General features: G+C 50.7%; 1 protein-coding gene across 1 annotated transcript in view; it reads right to left on the reverse strand.

Moving 5' to 3' along the window:
- Positions 1 to 6,380: 6,380 nt before the first annotated feature.
- The window catches only part of HIVEP3 (human immunodeficiency virus type I enhancer binding protein 3), a 63,811-nt gene continuing 52,207 nt past the window's right edge, over positions 6,381 to 17,984 (reverse strand). The window contains exons 5-6 of the mRNA XM_006886602.1: positions 8,576 to 9,495; positions 6,381 to 7,163 (exon numbers count right to left, since the gene is read on the reverse strand). Of these exons, the coding sequence (XP_006886664.1) occupies positions 6,381 to 7,163; positions 8,576 to 9,495 (1,703 nt within the window). The remainder of the gene's footprint in view (positions 7,164 to 8,575; positions 9,496 to 17,984) is intronic.

Here is a 17,984-nt window from a genome sequence, read left to right on the forward strand (position 1 = left end):
TCAAACCTCGAGTTGCTATAATAAAGGATGCTTTAGGCAGAATGTTAAATGATCCAGGAGGTATCAAAAGAAGATGGAAGGAGTATACTGAGTCATTGTATCGAAAGGAATTGGCAGATACAGAAGGATTCTTCAAGCCTCTGAGCTTCCTGATGCACCGTCTTGGTTGTCTGTGGGCCTCTTAGCTCCTTCTCTCGCTTCCACTTCCTCCTCCTGCCTGGCCCTTAGGAGTTTTCCAGGAAAGATCTGATGACTCACTCCAGCCTTGAGTGTTTGTTCTTTTCCTCCACAGCAATTATGGCCACTATGATTGAGCAATTAATGACATCATTAGTTATTTAATGAGGGTTTCTCCTGCTGTGAGGGAGGCTCTTCAAAGGTGGAACTCTGTCTGTTTTGCTCACTGCTGTCTCCTGACAACTGGTCCATCCCTGGCACACAGTAAATCACTTCTGAGGCCAGAGGTGGGGCCCAGGTCTGTCCGTTTTAACCCCTGTAGCTCCAGCACCCAGCAAGGTCTATTCAGACTCAGAACCTATTTGTGGCAGGGTCACTATGTTCAAGGTCCCACTAACCCCACTACATACATCACCTGGGGTCCCTGAGTGGTGCATACAGTTAAGTGCTTGGCTGCTAAGTAAAAAGTTAGGCCTGGAACACACACAGAGGCACTCTGGAAGAAAGGCCTGGCAATCTGTTTTTGAAAGTTTCCAACCACTGAAGACTACAGAGTTCAGTTCTACCCTGCAAACGTGGGGTTGCCAGGAGATGGAACCAACCTGATGTCAACTGTGTGGCTGCCTTGTTGTTGCTGTTTTAAATACCACCTTGAAGGCAGGGGTGGCATAGTGGTAGAATTCTCACATTCCACGCAGATTAAAACTTGATTTCTGGCCAATGTCCCTCAAGCACAGCCACCCCTGTCTGTCATTGGTATTGCTATGATGTTGAACAGGTTTCAGTGAAACTTTCAGACTAGGCAGAAAGACCGGGACAGTGCACTGAAATATAGTCATTGAATGGATCACCATGGGCAGCTTTGCGAGGCCCGATCTGCGTCCAGTCAGGGGGAAGGCAGAGGACTGTGCAGCACTTGATTCCACTGTGCATGGGGTGGCCAGGAGTGAACCCCAGGACAGCTAACAACAACTAGGTGCAGCCAGAGTGCTCGTCAGAGACAAGGATGGTGAAATGGGCATGTGGTCAAGAGGAGCCAGTCCTTGGAAAAAGAGATCACGCTTGGAAAAGTAGAGGGTGAGCCAGAGTTCGCAAGTCCCTCAACAAGATGAGTTGACACAGCAACGGCAGCAATAGACTTGAACATGATGGAGATCCCGAGGGTGGGTAAAGCTTCCATCTGTAGTCCACAGAGTTACGGTGAGTCCGAGTCAACTCGATGGTATGAAACAATAGCATATACTACATTATTTAATCCTCACAGTAACTGTTATGTTGTTGTTATTACTGTTATGTGCTGTCGAGTTGCCTATGACTCATAGTGACCCTATATATAAAAAAGCCCTGAACCCCACCCTCTACGGAGCCAATCTCACTATTTCCAACCATCTACCCTCATTACTCCACTTACTGTGTCAATCCATCTCATCTGGGGTCTTCCACTCCTGTGCTGTCTCTCCACTCTACCAAGCATGGTGTCTTCTCCAGGGACTGGTCCCTCCTGGCAACATGCACAAAGTATGTGAGATGGAGCTTCAAAATCTTTGCCTCTAAGGAGCAACTTGGTTGTATCTCCTACAGGACAGACCTGTTTGTTCTCTTGGCAGTCCATGGTATGTTCAACACTCTTCTCCAGAACCACAACCCAAAAGCATTGATTATTCTTCTGCCATCCTTAGTCATTGTCCAGCTTTCTGATGTATAGCAAGTAACTGCAAAGACCATGGCCTGGATCGGGTGCAGCTTAGTCTCTAGACTGACATTATTGCTCTTCAGCACTCTCTTAACCAAGGGTTCTGGGGAGCTTTGGTGATGTAGTTGGTAGGGCATAGCACTGCTAAACCAGGAGTGTGCCTAATTGTCAGTTTGAATCCACCAACAGCTTTAAGGAGGAAAGATGTGCATTCTCCTTCTTTGTGATTTACAGCTTCCAACTAAGAGTCAACTATACATCAGTTCTGACTCAATGTAATGAATGAGTTTCTACAGATTAGGAAATGAACGCACAGAAAGACTCAGTGGCTTGCCCAAGTTTACACAGTCTGCAAGGAACAGTGGCCACATCTAAACTCAAGACCCACCCTAAACCAGACAGTGCTTCCTCACCAGGCTGAAGACTGAGGGGTCATTAGAGAGAGCTGAACAGGGGCTGGGGGCGTGTGGGGGGGGGTGATGGCCCAGCCACTCCTCCTGCCCTCCTCCTTCCCAGGGCCAAGTGTTCCTCCAATCTGACATTTTATAACTTTAAAGAAGAACCAGGAGTCAGGCAAGTAGAGCTGTGTTGGGATTTTAAAATTTATTCCAACGTGCTGCTTTTTTTAAAAAATATCCTCAGGCTGAACACCCAGCCTGAGCTGTAATAAAGGCAATTATTATACTTGTAAAAACTTCTCATTCACAGTACAGATGTAATTTACAACAAAGGTCACACACATCAATACTGAGCATTTGTTTCCTTTAGTACATCAGACTCTGTGCTTTAGACCTGCGTGGATTATTTTTCTTTTTCTTTCTTTCTTTTTTTTTGCACTGATATATACTATACCGACATTGCAAGATGCAAGTGTAGAAACTGGAGTTTAAATAAAATTACAGGCAAAACTACCCCATCCCAGTGTGGCTGCTGTACATTATCTACAGTACGGTTTTTGGAATGTATTGCCATTTAAGAACATAGAAACTCTCTCTACAGACAATTTTCACATACAGAATGCATACACCTTTTTAAAAAAGGCAAATATTTATCTTACAGAGAGCATGTATCTTACATTTGCCTACACATCTTTTTTTTTTTTTTACATTAGATTTAGTAAAGTGATCACAAGTGCCGAAGCAGTTTCCTCATAGAAAGCAGAAGGCTGGATTTGCAATACAGAAGCAGAGTTTGTGGAACAGGTTTTTGGAAACTCCCCCCTCCTGGTCAGTACTGCAAGGTTGTCCCTGTGGCTGTTCAGCCAAGACATTTGCTCAAAGAAGGATTTGCCTGAAGAAAGAACTAGAGAGAAATTCAGCTCAGATCGATTGCTGGCTTCTATTCAAGAAGAATTGGATGGGAATGGAGCAAGGACTAGAAGAATTTGGGTGTAAATTCTTTCAGACTTCTTCTACTGAAAGGAGACAGAGAGACTTCTGGCCCTGGATCCTGGCTGGTCAGTGTCAGCTACAGGAAGGCTGGAAGGGGCAGACACAAGGGATAGTGCCCTTAGGGAGGGATGACTTCAGTACTCAGAATGGCCCTGAATTTCCCAAGAGTGAAGGGGTCACCCTGGAAAGTGAGCCTGGGGGCAAGTAGCTCAGAGTTTCCAACAGAAGGCAAGACTTGTTGGTTCCTCCTTGCTCCCAGTACCCAAAGGGCAGAGCTGGTCTGCACCCAAGAATGGCCATCTGGTGCCCCTGCACCCTTCTACTGTCTGCCAGCAATTTAGCCCTGCTGTGCCTCTGCTGTTGGTGGGGACGAGAGTATCATTGGTGAACGGGAAATGTAGAAGTGGCCGAGGTATCCAGGGACAGGGCATGGACCTTTTACTAAAGGACAGAGATGTGAGCATGGGCTTGGAACACTGGCCTCAGAATCTGGCAGAGGGGAGAAAGCTATGCTGTGTGTCATATACCCCGTGGCTCTGTGACATACGCCCCAAGGTGGCTCTTCCTCTGGGCACCTGTGTGGGGCAGCAGCCCTTGGGCTGGATTCTGTTTGTACATCAGCATCTCTGGTGACTCCTGGTCCCTGCTGCATCTCGTGGCTGTGCCTGATGCCCCTGGAAGCCTGTGGGGCTCTCCTCTGCTGGCCGTGCTGTCTATTAGGAGACAAGGACACCTTCAGTGAGTGGGTTGCTTGAGTACAGGGTCAATGACAACTAGGAGAGCTGGGGATATAAGGCGTGCAGACACCCCAGGCCACTCACCAGCGCCACTGAAGATCTTGCTCAGGATGGTTTCAGACCTGAGTAAAGCAAAGCCCTCAGCTCTGGGACTCTAATTCTCTGTGGATTTGGTCGGCAAAACAAGAGGACCAGGGTCTAACCTGTGCTGTGACAGCGTCACTTCTGGCCAGGCCCAAGCAGGCAACAGTTGTCCTGCATGGTCAAGGCCAGGTTATTTTCTTGAGAGCTGTGGACTCCAGAGTCGAGCAACCCAAGCTACTGCTAACTATTCCTACACACAGGGCAACAGCAGATCCCCCAGTTTTCTGTGCCTAGAGAGACTGTTCCCTTTTGTCTCCCGTCTTAGCTCTGAGCAAGGCCAGAGGAGAGTGAACAAGGTGGTTTGGCTGGAGTTGGGGCCTGTGATTGGTCTGTCTGTCAGATGGAGCTGAGCAGGGACAGGTCTGACCAGAGGAAGAGGGGATATGGGCACACATACGGAGCTAGGGATGTGATTCGACCCTTCCTTCTCAGTGTGACCTATTTAAACCATGTAACCTGCTCAGGGGCCCTTGGAGGGCCTGCCTGGGGATCTGACCTGGGCTGTAAGGGGAGGTTCCTGTTTAGTAAGGTGGCAGGAGCATAGGCTGAAGTGGCCACAGGTATAGTCCCTGGATTTGCATGTCTCTCCCTCTGCAGAAACAAACAAACAAATAAACAACATTTCTGCAAGTGTCAAAACCCCCACCTCCCCCAGAGCAGGCAATAGGCCAGAGTCTGAGTTCTATATTTCAACTTGGATTCTAAGTTTTGGTTCTACTCTTTCTTTTTGGTAAAGTAGAATTTGCCCTAGGAAATGCAAGATAGTTTCTTGAAAGTGAGGACAAGAAAAGAGGGGCTGGTTCTGGACTGTTTACTTTGAAGAAGAATACAAATGACACTGGAAATGATCTTCCGAGTCAGGAGAGTCTGAAGAGAGTAGGAAAGTATCCTCTCTAGTTCTTTTATAGATATGTCCACACAGTATATGTATATATAATAGAATGCCTAAAATACAAGACCAATAGATATTATATAGATATTTCTTTAAAAAGTTTAAGCCAATCAAGATGCCCACACAGTTCACCCCAGTTAAGGTTGGGGCAATTCCTTGGAGGAAGTGGAACCTGATAGTATAGGGTGATGGATGGAAGGAGAGACTAGTTCTGCTACAAAGGGGTTCAAACATGTCCCTGGAAAAAGCAGTACCCCAACATGAAGAAAACAGGGACCCATGAGCTAATAGAAAACAAGACTCAGGGGCTGAAAGGTGACACACACCAGCCAGGCCTCTAGGGGGCGGGCGCCGCCCTGTCAGCATTGGGAGTACTTTCTGAAGACAGTCAAGGCCAGGGAGCAGGCCCAGGGCAGACGCTTGGGAAGTGGGTGCTTGGGGCTACTGCTGCAGCCCCAGGGGGTGGGGAGGAGGCACATCTAGGGGCAGCTCAGGGGAGGGGCCAGCTTAGGGGAGGGGCCAGCTTAGGGGAGGGGGGCAGCTTAGGGGAGGGGGGCAGCTCAGGGGAGGGGGGCAGTTCATGGTCAACTGACAGATCCAAGGGGGCTTCTGGAATCCCTAGAGTAACCAGCACCTACTTTCCACCTGCTCCTATACATATAATTAAAACTTTTTCATTTAAATCCTAAGAAAAGTTAACATATTTTCCCTTTCTTAGAAACAAGAGAGTGAAGAAGAAGAAGAAGAAGAAGAAGAAGAAAAGACCATATTTCTGGGTCTGCCTGTGGGGTTCAGGTGAGGGCCTGTGTCTAGGTCCTTCTACCTTGAGCCACTGGCCTTGCTGTTGACAGAGAGGGGCTGCCCCTAACTGGGCTAAAGCGGCAATAAATAGGAACCATAAACTTCTGTACATAGGAGCGTTGACTTTTACATTTAGGTATATATATATATTTTAAAGTTTCTTTCTTTCTCTCTCTCAGCGCATCCCCTTCCCCTCAGCACATGACTGTGGCTTGGCCAGGCCTTGGGATGGGGGCTGCCGACCACAGTAGCAGAGGGTACAGGTGGAGCCTTTCCTCAAAAGCACAAGATATTCACAGCCGCTGACTCCTATTGGGGTGTTTTATGTATTTGTGTTATGTATCTTTTCAAGCAACAAAAGGTATAGAAAAAGGCACAGGTAACTGCATACATGAAAGAGAAAACAGGTGGGGGTCTGAGCAGAAGCTGCTTGGACAGATAGACAGACTGGAAAAGGGGCTCATAAGCGCGAGACGATTTGAGGAAGTTGGCTGGAAACGTCTGTTGCCGAACCGGAAGCCAGATGCTGAAGCTGTGGAGAGGGACTAAGTGCTGGGGCTGCCCTGGTCCTTGGGCTGGCCTGGAGGTGTCCCTCGTACTGCCCCGGGGGAGCCCTGAGCGGTCCTAGGCTCCCCAGAAAGGTTCCTCCTCCGAGCTGGGCAGCGCGTGGAGGCCTCTGCCAGGCAGCCCATGGAGCTGCTGCGGTCCAGCGGCGGGGTGGCCGAGGTCCTGAGGTTGGCGAAAGTGCGAGATGACTCCAAGTGGGGGCTCCAGGTCTGCTCTGCCCGGTGGCCCTGCGGTGGTCTGGACAAGGCCTCTGGCAGGGTGCAGGGGCTGTCTGTGGGCGTGGGCACTGGGGGCTCCCAGTCAGGAGGTCTGCCCAGGCCCCCACTCGTCCTCTCCTGCTCCTTGGGGTAATCCTTGCCCTCCAGCTCCGAAGAGAGTGTGAACTTGGAGACCTTGGCCACAGGGGACACAGAGGCCGATGAGCTCTCAGTGGGACTCCAGCGGGCCCGCTCCTGGGCCTCCCGGGCACCTGTCAGGTCGCTGCCACCCCCAGAGAAGCCACTGACCCAGGCCCTGGCAGGCCCTGGCAGCAGGGTAGGGTGGACTCCTGGCCGGGCCTGCACCATCTGGATCCCACCGATGGGGATCAAGGGGCACGGGGCACGGGCCAGGTGCTGGGAGTGCAGGGGGAGGTGACTGAAGATGTTCTCTGTCCGTGTGGGGATGTGGCTGTGGAGATCATGAGGGGTGGAGAAAGGCCAGGAGGAGAGAGGAGGAGCAGGCCCAGGTGAGCAGGAGGGACTTCGGGACTTGGCCTTCTGCTGGGGTGAGAAAACAAGACACAGTCAGGAGAGGGGTCCATGCTGGCCACATGCAGAACCTAAGGCCTAGAGATGGGAGGGATGTGCCACAGGTGACAGTAAGTCCTGCCTGGGCTGGGGCCTGAACCAGAGTCCCAGTGCTTTGTCCCTGGTCTGCTCTGTGCCTGGCTGTCCAGGCTGGCAAAGATGACAACCAGCTCAGGGAGACCAGGAGCCCACTCCATCTCAGCAGCCTCCATGCCTGTCTTTAGAGGATAGGGTACACTGGGGGATGCCCTGCTGTCAGCCATAGGCTGCCTCTCCAGTTCTAAATGGTCTTGACTCAACTTCACCTTGGATAGAAATTCCCACTTAAAGTTCTTGATCTTATGCTGCCAGAAATTTGAACATTCCTTCAAAATGAAAAACAAACAAAGAAACCACCCCAAAAAACAAAACCCCCAAAACAACCCACAAACTGAGGAAAGACTGAGAAACCAGCACTGTTGCAGGAACTTGAGTCTCTGAGTGATGGTGTTGATGCCATCAGAGAAAATGACTGTGTTGAGTTAGGAGCTAGGAGGTCAAGGTGGCTTGGCCGTGAGGGTGTTGGGAATAATGCCAGTGCTGGCGTGGTGACAGTGATGGTGTTGGATGGTCACAGTATTGGTGCTGGATGGTGTTAGTGGTGGCAGGTACACTGGATGGTGACAGTACTGGTGAGGTGACAACTTGGGTCACACTGATGGGCTTGGCAATAATAGGGTGTTGAAAGGTAATGGTCAACACAATGCTGGCAATGGTGACAGACACGGTGTGACAGGGTGATGGTGGCTGTGGTGTCTGAGGGTGTTGGGGACAGTGATGCTGGAGGTAGTGAAGCATTTGGTTAAGTTCTTCCATCTGACCTTTGGTCAAAGAACTAACAGGGTGGCGTGGGCATTTGTACAACTATTAACATTCCTGCTTCCCCATTTAAGGCCACGTCACTTGTATGTCAGAGGACCTGTGTTTGATTCCAGCTGCCAGATTCTAGAGTCCAGTCGGATGTATCAGAGGTTGAATTAAATCATGTAATGTACCCAGCATGGTGCTGGATGCACCAGATAGTAAATACATATTTGTGAAATTACTACTGTAAAGCCTGCACAAGCCAGACCCTGTGGAAGGCAGAGACCTTTCAGAGAAGGATAGCTCAAACATTTTCCACCAAAACAAGAAATAGAAAAGTAGTAGAGTGCACCCTGTCATAGGAAAGTCTTGCAAGTCCCAGGGTGGTGCAGGAGGGCGGGGAAAGGCAGTTTGGCTGAGTCCTGACTCCGCAGGGTGCAGTGTATCAGCTCATGGAGTGGCCCAGCTATGGGGAGGGCAGTGAGCATGCAGTCCCCCACCCACAGGGAGGTGGCCCAGCTGCTGCGGGGGCCGGAACTCACCCAGGAGGAGATGCCAGTCTCAGGGCTTCTGCTGAGAAGCTTGTGAGGTAGAGGCGCGGGCGCGGAGAGAGCCCGCGGGGCCAGCCCCAAACCTGGGCTGTGCTCGGCCGAGGGGCTGCCCGAGGCCCGCTTCCCTGACAGCGCTGGCCAGGGCGGTGACTCGGCCTGACTCGGTGACCATCTCCTGGTGGGCGAGTGTCTGGAAGGGCCTGGGTCTGCGGAGCCCTCAAGTTCAGGGGGCCGGTGCACTCGAGGGGTCAGGTCTCTTCGCAGGGGGTTGGGGCTGAGTGGAGACAGCTCAAGTCTTGGGGATCCACAAGGGAGAGGGCTTGTGTCCCTCCCGGGGCCGATGTGGGGGCCAGGCGGGCTGGGGGCTGAGGCCTGTGGTTCGCGGGCCGGTGAGTATCGCTGGGGAGACGAGTCGGTTTTGGTGAGTGAGTGTTTGCGAACTAGTGGTGGGCGGCTGCCCGCTTCTCTGCTCGGAGACCACGGCCTTCTCGGCAGCACAACCTCGGAGCTCTGGGCCCAGCCTGCCCCCCTCTCCACGGGGCCAGGGGTGGCCGGTCCCAGCCAGGGGAGGCACAGGATGCTCTGGCTGGACGTGGGGGCTGCGCCTGCCGCCGAGCGCTCAGCTTCCAAGACCGAGCTGCCCGGTGCAGCCTGGCCGCTGGAGGGGACATCTGGGGGCCTCCGGCCCTGCCCCGGAGAGGAGTCTGCCTGCAGCGTGGCGGGAGTGCCAGGCGGGGCCGCCTCAGAGGACGGTGCAGACGGTTCGTCCTGGCTTTCCTCCTCATCCTCGTCCTCGTCTTCATCCAGGTCTGAGTCTGAGTCTGAGTCGTCCAGGTCTGAAAACTGGTGCTCCTCCACCGCCTCCGAGCCCTCTCGCCCTTCCGAGTCCTGGAATGGGTCGTCACTGGTTCCTGAGGGGCACATACAAGCGAAATGGGTCACTGTTGGGCCCTAGGATCACCTCAAACCCTCAGATGTGCCTCTCAGTTTCCTCATATGCAAACTGGGCAGGTAGCCATAGTAGATAAAGAACTATGGTGTAAATAATAATAGTATTGCATACCACTAAGATTTGGTAGAAAGCACTCACAGCTCAGTGATAAGGAGCGGTGCTGTCTACCCAAAGGTTCAGGTTCCAATCCACCAGTAGCTTCATGCAGAAAATAGGGAGTCTCCTCCCATACAAATTTACTGTCTCTGAGAACCCACAGGAGGTGGGGAGGGTCAGGGTGGAACCACCATGACAACAAGCAATTTAGTAGAACGCACTGACTCTAAGAGCAAGGACCAGTTTAAAGGCTAAGGGGCACCTGGCTCAAGCCCTGGTGCTTTCAGTGACTTATTATTCTTGTAAAAGTTGGACAATGAATAAGGAAGACCAAAGAAGAACAGATGCCTTTGAATTGCAGTGTTAGTGAAGATTATTGAATATACACCATGGACTGTCAGAAGGGCAAACAAATCTGTCCTGAGGAAAATGTGGCCAGAGGGTTGATGATGATGAGACTTTGTATCTCATATGTTGGGCATGTTGTGGGAGGAGCCAGATCTTGGAAAAAGACACCATGTTTGGAAGAGTTGAGGGGCAGCAAAAGAGAAAGACTGTCATTGGGAAGGACTGGGAGGATTGACATGGTGACTGCAGCAATGAGTTTGGGCATGGCAGAGACTGAGGAGGTCGCAGGATACAGCGGGGTTGTAATCTTGTTCACAGGGTGGCTGTGAGTTAGAGTGGGATCGAGGACACTTAACAGTATACAAAGACAGGCCCAGGGCCTTCGGAGAAGTTCTGGAACAAACCCTACAGAGTTTTACTCTGCACACACATGGATTCACCACCAGTCAGAACTAACTCAATGGCAAGAACAACTACTATTCTATGTTTACCAGCAGTCAAATCGGTCCTCAGGGATTCCTGTCTATGTGCAGTTAGTTCTCAAGCAGTCCTCTGAGATTGCTATGAGATACAAAGAGTATATAACTTGCCCTAGTACAGTGAATAAAACTGCTGGGGGTTGGTTTTGACTAGCAGTCAGTGCTGGCCCCATCATGGGTATGTCATGCCAGCTGGCTGTGCCTCAGTTTCCTTCTTTGGGAGATGAATGCTGTGAGGGTCTTGTCTCCCAAGGTTTGCTCGGGGGAGTCAATGCAGGCCCAGCATATAGCAAGAGCTCAAATAGTGATGATCATTATTTGAATGATAGAGTGGAGTATTCTGAGACAGGGCAGCCAAGCTGCTGGCCCTGGAGCACAGAGCCAGTCAGGCAAAGCATACACGTGTTACAGTGGCTAGGCCATGCTTTCTGACATAAGGGCCTCTGACTGCTGGCAGACCCTTGGTCTCTGTGGCTCTCTGCTGGCATTGGGCCCCTGTCCCTGCAGCACTCTAGTCCAGAGATCTGCTGCCCTTGGGGACTCCCAGCCGCTCTCTGCAAAGGGAGCAGGCTCTGAAATGCTCACTTCTTAATCGGCCTTCTCGTGACTCTGCCCCAACCAGCCAGGCCACCAATAACGAGCTTGGGCATCTCTAAAATGAGTATCAATCTGGAGGACTGGGAGAGTTCCGCTAACTTTTAGCCTAATTTCCAGGCTGGATTGCTGTGTGCTCCCCGCCCTCCAGGCTGTGGGCAGGTGACGGGTGCGCTAACGGGCCTGTCAGCCCACTTTCCTACTTCACTCTGAGATGCCATTACTGCCCTCACTCCCAACTGAGAAAGCTGGTGTGACCAGGTCCTCCTGACACAGAGTGCGGGACAGATGCACTGACCAAGGTACAGCCAGGCATCCGAGCCTCACCATGCCAAGTTGCCCTGAGTCCAGAGAGCCCAGAAGTTAGACTTCCAGATCACTCAAAATGCCACCAAAAACCACGTGACTGAGGATGGGCAGTGCAATCAGCAGATGGGTGTCAACACTCCAAGAGGGGAACTAGCACTGACAGACGACAGGAGAGTCAAGAGGGTGAGGGGGCAGCTTCTGGCAGCTGGGAGCAGAAAGATAATGAAGCCGGGAAGGGAGTGGGGACCTGGTGGGCCCGCCCCCGCATCTGTCAGTGTGTGGTGCTCTGGTGGTGGTTTGTGTGTTGCTGTGATGCTGGAAACTTTGCCACCAGGATTTCAAATACCAACAGGTTCACTCACCACAGACAAGTTTCAGCAGAAGCATCTAGACTAAGGCAAATCAGGACGAAAGGTCTGGCACTCTGTTTCTAAAAAGCAGTAGTGAGAACAACAAACACCGTGCTGGAAGCGGAGACTGCCTCGGTTGAAAGACACTCCCAGCATGCATTATTTATTCTGTTGCTTGGCTAAAATAATGAACTGGCAACATCTGCTCATGGCTTATGAGTCTTTGTGAGTTCAAGCTGTCTGGAGGACAGTTAACCATGGGGGCTGTTAGGTGCTGTTGAGCCAACCATGACAGCACATCAGAACCTTGCCCGGTCTTGCACTGTCATCACTGTCTTGGACAGGCTCTTACTGTGTCCATCTTTCTCACTGAGGGTCTTCCTCTCTTCCTCTCTCTACTTTTCCCAGGATGATGTCCTTTTCCAAGGACTGACCCCTCCTGACAACATGCCCCAAGTATGTGAGATGGAGTTTCGCCATCCTTGCCTCTCAGGGGCACCCTGGTTGCACTTCCTCCGAGAGACTTGCTTGTGCTTTTGGCAGTCTGTGGGATATTCAGTACTCTCCGCCAGAGGGGTGTGTGCAGGGAATAAAACCCACTTTCCCATTTTGTTGACTTGCTAGTCTTCCCTTGGGGAGAATGAATAGGTTCCCTGGAGCTCACCAGCCCCACCCCTCTTTTGCATATGGTGGACACAGATCTATGAAAGGGCTTTACCAAGGTCAGTCCAGACGAGAGTTTACAATTTGTAAATTCTTACACTGCCGATTAAAAAATTATCTATGTGCACTGAGAAGTGGGCAATGGCCTGGGTTTAAATCCTTCCTTGCTAGGGATGTTGACCAATTCACTTATTCCTCGCTGTTCAGCTTCATCCTCTGTAAAAGGAGAGTAATAGTAATAGGACCCATTCATGGAGCTGCTGGTTTCAAAGACAGTACCTGGCTTAGTTTTCACAACTGATATTGAGCTTCTCCAGTGATTCTTTCCACATATGTAATAAATCTGTTTTCTGTGTATGTAGTCCATCTGGTGAGGTCTAAGTGTATAGTCGCTGTTTGTGTTTTTTTAGAAGGGTATTTGCAACGAATTATCATTGATTATACAAAATTCTATCATTCTATATCTAGCCCCATTTCTGTCACCAAGTCCGAGTTGCTTTAGGAAAGTCTACTGTCAGGGGACTCTCTAGTGTGCTAAAGAGCAATGATGTCAGTCTAGAGACTAAGGTGCATCAAATCCAGTCCACAGTCTTCACAATTGCTTGCTATGTATCTGAGAACTGTATAATAACTAAGGGTGAGAAAAAAAAAAGAAGCAATGCCTTTGAGTTGTGTTGCTGGAGGAGAGTATAGAACATACCATGTACTGCCAAGAGAACAAACAGTTCTGGAGAGGGTGAAACCTGGTTGCTTCTTGGAGGCATGGATATTGGAACATTACCATCTCACATACCTTGGGCATGCTTCTACTAGGAGGGAATCAATCTTTGGAGAAGGACATCATGCTTGGAAGGATAGAGGGTCAGCACAGGAAAGGAAGACCCTGGATGGGATGGTTTGACACAGTGACTGTGGCAATGCGGCAGGTGATGGAATGGCTGGCGGATTTGAACTAATAATCTCTCAGTTGGCAATCTAACACATAATACACTTAATACATTTTGGTTATTTCTTGAGTTACCTCTGAGATATCAGGGGTCAGCAAAGTCACATATTGTAAATATTTTGTTTAGTGCTAATTTGGGTTAGTGCTAATAGTGAAGGAGACAGGACCAGAATCTCTTGACAGCAGGCAAAGACAGGCTCCTGAAGATGCTCGCTATTGGCCAGGAAGCATTCATAGAGTCAGTCATACAAAAAGCCAGTGGTCTCTTGTCTAGCACATGACTCACCAGGTCCTCCATATCTGTGTTATGTGCCATCAAGCTGCTTGCGACTCATAGTGACCCTATGTACAATAGCTCTGAACCCTGCTCTATCTTGAGATAACCTCATTGTGTCTGACACATCTATCCCCAGTACCCCAGTCACAGAGTCAATCCATCTCACCCAAGGTCTTCCTCTCTTGTGGTGCCCCTCTACCCTTCCATGCCTGATGTCCCTCTCCAAGGACTGGTCAGTCCTTGCAAGATACCTAAAGGATGTCAGATGGAGCTTTAGAATTCTAGCCTCCAATGAGCAGTCTGGTTTCACCCTCTCCAGGATGAACTTGTTTGTTCTCCTAGCAATCCATGGTATATTCAATATTCTTCTCTAGCACCATAACTCAAGGGCATCAGTTTATCTGCTATCTTCTTTGGTCATTATCTAGCTCTCTGATGCATAGCAAGTCATTGTAAAGACCATGGCCTGGATAAGGTGCACCTTAGTCTCCAGACTGACATCATTGCTCTTCAGTACTCTGGAGATGTCCTTGACAGCAGATTTTCCCAGAGCAATTTGTCTTTTTATTTTCTGGCTGCTGGTACCAAGAGTGTTAATTGTGCAGCCAAGGAGGCTGAAGCTGTTAACTATCTCAATCACTTAACTGTCTATCATGATGCTGCCAAACGGCCCCGTGGTGAGAATCTTTGTTTTCTTGATGGTGAGCTTCAATTCATATTGAAGGCTGCGTAGCCTATTCCTAAAGGCCCTCATAGAGCTGTCCCACCAGCCAACCACACTTGTGGTTAGGATGGAAAAACATGGTATGTAACTTGCAGTGGATGCCGCTGGGGTACCGCCACAAGGTGGCGCTGGCCGCTCAACGCAATGACTGTCAAGGGCAGCTGTCCCAGCCATGGCAGGTAGCCCGTCCTTCCAGGCTGTCCTCCCATATTTTCCCTCGCCGATTAACAGATGTGAATGGTAATTCTCCTCCCTGAGTGTTCCAATGCAGGGCAAGGCAACTTCATCTTACCAATTTCTTAGGTCTTAAACTGTGGAGTTGCTTCTCTTTAGCCGCCCCCCCCCCCGCAAAAAAAAGACTCCCTCTCTCTCAATATAAGGGTCAGCAACCTATTGGATTTACCTCCAAAACCTATCTGCATCCACTCACGTTCCCTTTCATTGCTTCCCAGTTCGAACCCACTCATAGTTGACCTTCCAGCAGGTTTTCAAAGGATTTAAAAGTAGCCCAGGAGGAGATTGCCTATCTTTCTCTCCAGGAGCCACTGGTGGATTCTGACAGCCAGAGAGACTTGATTTTGGATTGGCAGTGCAATTCCCTGCAGACTAGAACATATTGCACCCACACAATCCAAGCCTGTAATCCTGCTTTCACCTCTGCCCCCTACTGGCCAGTCTCCAACACAAGTGTTCAGCCAAGACCTCACTTCCCACAGGACAGGCACACAAGGGGTCCTGCACCCATTGTTCTCTCTGCCTGGAATACTTGTCCCCAGACACTACCTGGCTCCCTAATCCCCGGTCCCATGCAGGTTCTATGCTGCCTTTCCTATCTGACAGGGTGAGCCCTCCTCATATACCACTTCTGAGCTTTAAAAAAAAAAAATCTAGTGTAACTCCACACCCCAGCTTTCAGGGAAGAGTTTCCAGGTTCACTGTGTTCTGTTCTAGAAAAGTAATTTCTCTCACCCCGGGGAGAGTGATTTAACTCCTAATCTTCTCAAAAACTACAAATACATCCCCCAAAGAGAAAAACAATAAGAAACACACACACACACACACACACACACACACACACACACACACACACACACTCTGCCCTGCACTGTGAGCCCCAATTCTGATTTCAGAAAACCTGGTTGAGCCCCACCAGCTGTGCGAGGAGTGTGTCCCCCTCGCCCCCCAGCAGGTGGCCCTTCCACCACCTGCCCGGGCCCCACTCAGCCCTCCCTGATGCTGAGGCTCAGCATTGCCTCAGACTCATTGGCTCACCCTTCTCTTCTCCCTTGTCTGGTAAAAAATTTACTTTAATTTGCCTCTAAATGATAGAGGCCATGGCTGGAGCTGAAGCTGACAGGTCTGGCTTAAACTCTTCCCAAACCTCTCAAATTCTCTAGAAGGGTTGGTGGGCTCAAGGCTCCATGTGTAGGTATGAGTGTGGGAATAGATGAGGGCAAGGTCAAGAACTGGGTGGCCTGGGGTGACTGGTTGTACCTGGGTTTATGGAGCCAATTGCTCAGAGGCACCTTAAGTGTGAGCATTACCGTACAGCATAAGCACACAATCAGAATTGTTTAAGATTAATCTTACGGGTAAAAAGAGAGAACAAGGCTCTGAGGCCCTGGGGACCTAGTCTGCCAGTTGCTGACCCCATCTTTCTGGCCCTCTGCCTGCCCCAGAAGCTCTCTCCCTCATGGAGTGAGTTCAAAGGGTGAGGGTTTTGGTCCAGATGTATGTGGGCTGACCCTCTTCAGGGAGCTGGGGTTCTTCTTCTCCTCTCATTCCCACCCTGTGTATGTGCAAGTGTGCTGGACGGTTGGGGTCGAAGGCCTTGACCCTTCTACTCTGTGCGAGTTTCCATCTATTAATCTTGCCCAGAAGCAAAAGAGCTGGCAATCAAGCAAGAGAGAACACAGACCAGGAGCCAGTGGGAAGTCCTGGACTCAGATCCCTCATCAACATGTGAGGATCATATCCTGACTGCCTCTTGGAGCTTCTGGCTGGGCCCTGAGTGATGGAGGAGCAGCAGGGGGAGGACGGGGAGCCCAGTAGTCTGCTTGGGAGAGGGGTTTGCATTGGCTTCATGGGCCCCCAGAGGCAGAAGACTCTGATAAAGAAAGGTTCAGGTTTGAAATGGAAAAGAAGGTAGAGAAGGGAAGTACCACCGGTGGTGGAGGAGGGAGGTGTCAGGAAATGAGGGTGCAGTTGGGGCAGTAGCCTCTGACTGCTCAGACATGGTGATGCCTGAGGGGACTCTGCACACACATGCATGCACTCGGAGGTGCCTCACCGAGGGCTCTGCACACCCGGGGAACTCTGCACACATAAAAATGCACACGCAGGTGCCCCACTGAGGACTCGGCACGTGCAAGGTGCTCTGCACGCACGTACACACACACACGCAGGTACTGCACACACAGCAGCTCTGCACACCTGCTTATGCACTTGCAGATGCTTCACTAAGGGCTCTGCACACACAGTGAGCTCTGCACACACAGAAGTGCACACCCAGGGGGCTCTGCAAACACATGTCCATATGCAGGCATCTCACCGAGGGCTTCACATACAGAAGGCTCTGTGCACGTGCGTGTGTGTACACACGGATGGCCCAGTCAGGGCTCGGCACACACAGGCGCCTCACTGAGGGCTCTGCACGTGCAGGGAGCTCTGCACACTTGCCCTCCTCCTGCTAGGCCGGCCCATGTGAGCACAACCCTGACCAGGTCTTGGAAATCAGGTGCATGAGAGAGGAGGAGGGCTGAGAGAACGAGAGCACAAACTCCGGCTCCTGGTCTGTCTCTGATGAGCTGCGTCATCTTGGCTATTTCCGTGTGTTACTGAGTCCCAGCCTCTTTAACCCGAGGATTGTAGTTTCAGTGTTGCTGGTGTCAGGAGGCCCCACCTGACCCCAACTGCCTGCTCTCCGCATGGCCTGGCACCCGTGTGGTCCCGTCCTTGTTTTGTAAGAAAGAGTGCGGGCTCTGGAGATGGTTGAGCTTCACATTTTAGCTGTGTGACGCTGGGCAAATCACTTAACCTCTCTGTAAAATGAAGCTTATCATAATATGTGCTCACAGAATCACTGTAAGGCTTTGTTGAGAGAGCTCAGGACGTGCATTTAGAACACGCCTGATGCACACTGGGTGCTCAGCGTTGACTACAATTATTTAGAGATTAGTTTCTTTAACAAACAGTCACTAAGCACCCACTGGGGGCCAGGCACATTCTAAGCCTTTAAATTCTCTGTAGTAGTATGCTACGCCGAAGAACATGGAGGGTAGGGTCGACCATTCTACGATTTTAACTTTGTTTATCTTCTCCTCTCAAAACTCATTGGCATGGAGTCAGAAACCACTCAGAGCTGGCCCTCCATTGGGTTTCTGAGGCTGTAAGTCACATGGGAGGAGAGTGTCCGTCCACTGAATCACCGGTGGATTTGAACCACCAGAGCTGTCAGGCCTCTGAGTTAGCAGAACAACTGCTTATGGACTAGGCTACTGGAGTTCTCTCCTAGTTGTTGGGAAAACTGGAGGGGTCAGATAGCAGAGGGAGAGGAAGGTGAGGGTGGGGGAGGAGGAGAGAAAAGGGGAGGAGAGAGTGAGGGAGGCAAAGTGGGAAAAGGAGAGAGGAGGACGAAGAGAGGAAGTAGAAGGAAGAGGAAA

The sequence above is a fragment of the Elephantulus edwardii genome, unplaced genomic scaffold, assembly GCF_000299155.1.
Source record: "Elephantulus edwardii isolate Elephantulus edwardi_28Jun2011 unplaced genomic scaffold, EleEdw1.0 scaffold00049, whole genome shotgun sequence".
NCBI classification, from domain to species: Eukaryota; Metazoa; Chordata; class Mammalia; order Macroscelidea; family Macroscelididae; genus Elephantulus; species Elephantulus edwardii.